At 59.3% G+C, this 5,877-nt stretch overlaps 1 protein-coding gene across 1 annotated transcript; it reads left to right on the top strand.

The window, feature by feature from the left end:
* Positions 1-441: 441 nt before the first annotated feature.
* Positions 442-4,935, top strand: LOC102867327 (receptor activity-modifying protein 1-like). Its single transcript, XM_006893513.1, has 3 exons — positions 442-484; positions 1,680-1,818; positions 4,686-4,935. The coding sequence occupies exons 1-3, from the start codon at positions 442-444 to the stop codon at positions 4,933-4,935; spliced, it is 432 nt and encodes a 143-aa protein (XP_006893575.1).
* The last annotated feature ends 942 nt before the right edge of the window (positions 4,936-5,877 follow it).

Raw genomic sequence — 5,877 nt, 5'->3', positions numbered from 1 at the left:
GGTTTTCCGCGGATCCCCAGTGTGTGCCTCCAGAGGTGGATGGACGAGGATGGAATGACCTTTGGAGAAGCTGAGCAGGACGCAGAAGTGGTCTGAATCAGGACCGAGCAGGGGCGTCCCCCATGAGATGCGCCGACGGGACACCCTCCCGGTTTGGTAAGGTATCAGCGGGTCCCAAACCTGCTCCCTCGGCCACACAGCGCGGGCCACCCTGGTCGTGGCCACAGCGCCCCCAGCTGTCAGCGCCGCGCACGTGCCGCCCGGCCCCGCCCCGCCGTCCTTGCCGCACTGCGCAGCCCGCCCCTCTCCATCTTCCTGCGCCATCCTGCTGCCTCCAGCCTCGGAACGCAGCTCCCGGCGCTCCGTGCAGCCTCCTGCCTGCGTCCTCCCGCGGCCGCGGCTCCTCCCGGGCGCAGGGCTCGGAGCGGCTCACTGTGCGTCATGGCGCGGGCTCTCCTGCAGTGCGGCCTCGGGCTGCTCCTGGGTGAGTAGGGGCGCCTGCACCGCGCACGACAGTGGCCCGAGGGACCGGCGCATCGCGGGCACAGGGACGCACCTGGGCACTGGTGGTTGGGGGCGCGGGCTCCCTGGCCAGCCGGCCGCTCTTGGGGACACCAGATGGAAGCCAGCACCTGGCACCTGAGGTGTTTAGGGACCAGGATCACCACCGTGGACTTGGAGATGTGCTGAAACCTGTAGGATGCCCGTGGTCACATGCAGGTGGCGGCAGTTAGATAATGCTAATAAATAAGCGAGCCATCACTGGGTGCTGAGGATAGGTCCACACTCATTACTCCTGACATTGCTCTGGGTGATGGAAGCTTTGACCAGACACACTCTTTCAAGAATGTGACGAGTTTTGTATCTGCGCAGAGAGGACAACTTGGAGCCTGTGGTGGTGCCGACTGTCCCACTAATCAAGAAACGGTCATCGTCTGTCGGCTGCGTAATCAGCAAACTCCCCAGACAGCCCCTGTCACCGTAATGCAATTTACTTAGCCATCTTATTATTTCAATATTCTATTTTTTAGGTGGAAGTTTACATAGCAATTTAGGTTCCCATTTAACAATTTTATACAATTCGTGCTATGCCAAGGAGCCCTAGTGGCGTAGTGGTTACGTGGTGGCTGCTAACCAAAACGCCAGTGGTTTGAATCCACCACCTGCCCTGGCACGGACAATGAGGCAGTGAGCTCCTGTAATGACTCAGCCGTGGGACAGGTGAGGACACCTATGACCACAGGGAGACACAACAGAAAGAGCCCCAGGTTGGCGGCTGGGGCCAAGTGGGCGTGGTAGCCAGGGGGAGGGATTTGGGTAGGTTTAGCCACTGGGGGGCATTGATGCTGAGTGCCTTCCAAAGGTAGGGCTGTGAGGGGAGATGAAGATGGCTGGGAGATGGCTTGGAAGGAGTTAGCCACTAAGAGGAACCTGTGTGAATGTGGCTATCTGGGGACAGCCCGGGAAGTGTGACCTCTGTGAGGTGGCTTTGAGAGGATGGGGCTCCTTGGTGGCTCTATGTGGTTCAAGAGTTCAGGGTCGTGGCTCTTGATGTGGTTTGTAGGGACGGGCTGGGGACAGACTGTTGCAAGGAAGAACTGGGCAGGAATGGCACCTGCCAGTCCTGGACTGTGGGTGGGAAGTCACACTGACCCCCATCAACCTCCTGGTCCCCACAGTGCATCTGCTCGAGGTGACCAGTGCCAACCCCACCCGCAAGCACAGCAGTTACCTCCCTGAGACGTGTCTCATGGACTCCCAGGATGACCTGCAGTTCATATCACCGCCAATCTGGTACAGCGTCTTCAAGAGCACCAAGTGAGTCCTGTGTCCTTGGACATGTGTCCCCCAGCATGACTGGCCAGAGAGTGGGCAGCAATCCTTCCTATGTGTGCCAGACCTGGGCGCAGCTCAGCCTCTGCTGCCCTGGGGTGACTGGAGGGTGAGAAGGGGCATGCACCCACAGAGATGTAGGTGGGGCCTGTGGAGAAGGGGCTAGCTTGACTCAGAGGACTGATAGTGGTTCAGTGTTGGGGGCCTCAAGGCTCTATGGCCAGAACCCCCACTCTTTAAGTGGCTCTGCCGTGTACCTCTGCCATCTTGCTCTCAGTCTGTCTCCTATAACCTCACATCTAGGGGTAACAGGGTAAGGGATAGAGGGAGGATCTAGGCTGCATACCAAGCACAGTACCCCAACTCTTCTGTCCCCCTCTGTTCCCTGCTGATTCATTGCCTGACACCACAGGCAGATCTGGGGTCTGTAACAACCCCCCCATACCCAAGGAATCCCTGAGACACTGAGAGTGAACCTGGCTCACCCAGCAGGCATCTGAATAGAGCAATCACACTGTCCATACGCTCACCTTGTATCTCTGCTTGGTGGTGGGCTGGGGCCATCCTGGGGATTCAGTGAATGAAGGGAAGAGCTACTCCCAAAAATCCTCTGGAGGGCATGGTCCCCCAAAATATCCATGAAAATACAGACAGGGGAGCGGCTTGGGTAATTAACACCCCAGCAACACCCTCCACTCTGCCTTCAAGTTCTCAGATGAACAGTGAAACACCCAGAGACAAATACCTGGAGCTGAGGCAGTATAGTGCCCCCCTGCCCGGGTGGGGTACTAGAAGGCCAGAGGGTGGGCTGGGGTTCTTGACTTGAGGGGAATGCTCTGGTGTCACGAGTGGGTCTGAAGATACGGTTCTGCCTCTTTATTGGAGGTCCTTTCTGAAGCTGCCCCCTCATAAACACACCATGTGAAAGGATAGCCCCGCCCATCAAGGGTTTCCCTACATTCCTCAAACTGATACACCTGGACTTCAGGGGATGTCCCCCAGAGAAGCAGCGTCCCAGTCCAGTCTCTGGGATCCCTGCTTTGTCCAGGTTCCCTCCACCAGGCAGGCAGCTCTGGGCACTCTGGCAACCTCTGAGCACCATATCTATGGAACACCAATCCATGGTCACCCCCATGGACAACTTAGCCATGGACACCCCCATGGACTGCCCAGCCATGGTCAAGGCAAAAACGGGATTTTAAGGTCTGCCAGCTCTCGTGTACACAAGCGCAAAGGTGGGGCTGCTAGGAGTCTTCTTTTGCGTTATAAAAGGAATCTCCGATAACTAAAGGAAAAAGAAGCAAAACAACTCCTGAAGAGATTCAGGGTCACACACACACACCCCGGGGAGACAGGCTGGGGGCTTGTGGGAAGCCCCCCCATGAAGGTGCCCTGAGCCAGAACCCCTCGGCAGCAGTGGGTCTGGACTCTGCTGAAATAGGTCCCCAGGCCTTAATTCTGTGGGGTTCTGGGTGCACTGCTTTAGGACTCAAATACTTAACCATCTACACCACAAGAGAGCCCAAAACCAGGGAGCCAGCACTCACCTGGGACTGTGCTGATGGGCACAGTGCCTCCCTCACTTCTCAGTGGGTTCTAGGGGTGGAGTATGAGACCCCCCTGCTGCACCTCCCTCAGAAGAAGGGGGCTCTCAGGGTACTGGTAGGGGGTTTGCATCTCTATTTCTCAGAGCCTTTGTCATCGACAGTGACCACCTTGGGAGTCAGGTTGGTTCTGAATTTCAGAGGAGCCTGGAGCTGGCTTTTTATTGCTGTTTCAACAGTGGTCTCCCCTCCCCATGGGCATGGGGCACTCATGTCATCAGGAGGCAAGTGACAAGCCAGGAGTGGGGGCAGGTCCAGCCTCTGTCCCACCCCTTCCCCACTGGGTTGTGGGGTTTTCTTTAAAAGTTGTAAAGCAGCACCTTGCCCCATGGACTGAGCACGGAGTGGACACCTAGGAGCCTGGGTGGTGCCCTGGGTGAAGCACTCGGCCGTAAGTCAGCAGTTCCAACACATCAGGTGCTGGGTGTGCAGAAGCTGAGGCCAACCCTGCGTGGTGTCCTCTGAGTTGGAACCCACTCCTCAGGTGTGGTGTGGCTTGGGGGGGGTTGCACATTCATTGCCATGAATGGATTACTCAGAGCGCCCTATGGTCCAAGGAGAACTGCCCACAGGTCCGAAGAGCACTTTGCCTCTCCTCTCCTAAACTGTGTCTGTTTGGTTTGTACCACTGACCATTCACTTGGCTCCTGGCGATGCCAAGTGCTTTAAGCATGGCATCAAAAGGGAGGTTTGGAGTCAGTATCATCTTTTTAAAAACAACAACAACATGAAACCCACTGCCATAGAGTTGATTCTAGCCCATGGGGAGACTCATTAGGTTTGCAAGGGAGCAAACTTAGGCCACTCCACTCCCCATTTTATTCCCATGGAGCAACAGGTGGATCCGAACAGCTGATCTTTCAGTTAGCCAAGCACTTCACCACCACGCCACCAAGGCTGCTCGTGGATACCTGGGGAAGAACATTCCAGGCTGAGGGAGATAGAGGAAGAGGGAGGATGAGAGACTGTCAAGTGCTGCTCCCTGGGGGAACTGACCTCAAAATGCCACCATGCACCATTCTGCCTCGTGTGTGATTCCTGAACCCCTGGCCCCATGAGTGGGAGGGCCTGCCCTCAGCCCCAGGACCACATCCCAGCACTGTGACCCAGCGCCCTCACCTCCAGGCAGGCCCACGTCCAGGCGAGGCGTCCCAAGTTTCCTGGCCGGGGAGGGCCTGTGGGAATCTCTAGTGGGAGCCGGTTCGAGCCATCCTGCCGCTGGGACTCCCACCTTTCTTACCTCTGCAGGACCGACGGGGAGCTCACTGAGTGCGCCAGAGACGAGGGCAACAGCCCCGTGTGCAAATGCACGCTCAGCAAAGCGAAGCGCTCCAAAGACTCGGAGCCAAAACCCTTCACAGACTGCCCCTTCGACTACCCCCACGGCATGCTCACCTGCCCCTTCTTCGTGGTGCCATTCGTGGTCACTGTGGTTTCCGTCCTGTGGCTGGTCAGGAAGCTTGAGGCCAAAGCCAAGGCGCAGACACAGAGCGCATAGAGGGCTCCTCCCTGACCACACCAGGCGCCCCAGCCCACGTGCCCTCTCCCCACCTGGGAGGCAGCCCCCAGTCCCCTCTGCCTGCACCCCAGAACACCTGCAGGATCCTGGGCCCTCGCTCACGCTTTCACCTTGAGACCCTAAGCTGGGAGGTGGCGGGACACCTCTGCTGGGTTAGGTGGGTCCCTCGCTCTGCTTCTCCCGTCATGGAGCCCCGCTCCCCGCTGCTCTGACGGCTCCACCGCTTCCGCTAAGATCCTCGTGGTGACACTTTGTGATTAAACAATAAGCCTCCACGTGCCGAGCGTCCTCCTTTCCACGTCTTCACCTCCCCTGCGGGCAGTGGTTCCCCGGCGGACACTCGGGTTCGAGTCCCGGCCAGGAGCCCGCATGCGCAGTGCCCACCCGCCCACGGAGCCCTGTGCGGAGCTCTGATGCGGAGCTGCTTTGAGCAGAGCTTCCTGATGGAGACAGAGGAGGAAGAAAGGCCTGGCGGTCTCCCCACAGGCAGCCAGCCCAGCTCCCGGGGTCCCGGGTCCCCAGGACGGAGCGGAAGCCGGCAGGGTCGTGCGGGGTCCTACCTGGGGTCCCCGCGGGGACTCAGCCCTGGGGAGTAGGAGGCTGGGGGACCCGGTGGGAGACGCGGGCTGGACCCCACGGGGTGACGTGCGGGGTCCCTGGGGTTCTGATGGCGCCGCCCCCGCACAGAGAGGACCCCGCGCAGGGATGCGCTCGCGCATGCGCACAGCTGTGGTCAGGCCGGCGACCCCCCCCCTCCCCAAGGAGGCCCCGCCCCGGACGCGCGGACTCTGCATGCGGTTCCCGGCTGCTCCGTGCTCCCCGCAGACCCCCCCCACTCACGCCCGGCTTCCAGAGGTCGGCACCCAGGGGGGACCCCCAGAACCCCTCCAGTGTGCTCCGAGTTACCCTGGTCGTAGGTCC

This window comes from Elephantulus edwardii, unplaced genomic scaffold (assembly GCF_000299155.1).
Source record: "Elephantulus edwardii isolate Elephantulus edwardi_28Jun2011 unplaced genomic scaffold, EleEdw1.0 scaffold00127, whole genome shotgun sequence".
Classification (NCBI taxonomy): domain Eukaryota; kingdom Metazoa; phylum Chordata; class Mammalia; order Macroscelidea; family Macroscelididae; genus Elephantulus; species Elephantulus edwardii.
Note: the sequence above shows the minus strand (reverse complement) of the source record. Positions and strands in the feature narration are given on the sequence as shown.

Excerpts from the sequence above, each read along its gene's own strand:
- LOC102867327 (XM_006893513.1), top strand. The coding sequence starts at position 442 with ATGGCGCGGGCTCTCCTGCAGTGCGGCCTCGGGCTGCTCCTGG. Across the intron at positions 485-1,679 it reads CGGCCTCGGGCTGCTCCTGG|TGCATCTGCTCGAGGTGACC; the intron begins GTGAGTAGGGGC and ends TGGTCCCCACAG. Across the intron at positions 1,819-4,685 it reads AGCGTCTTCAAGAGCACCAA|GACCGACGGGGAGCTCACTG; the intron begins GTGAGTCCTGTG and ends TTACCTCTGCAG.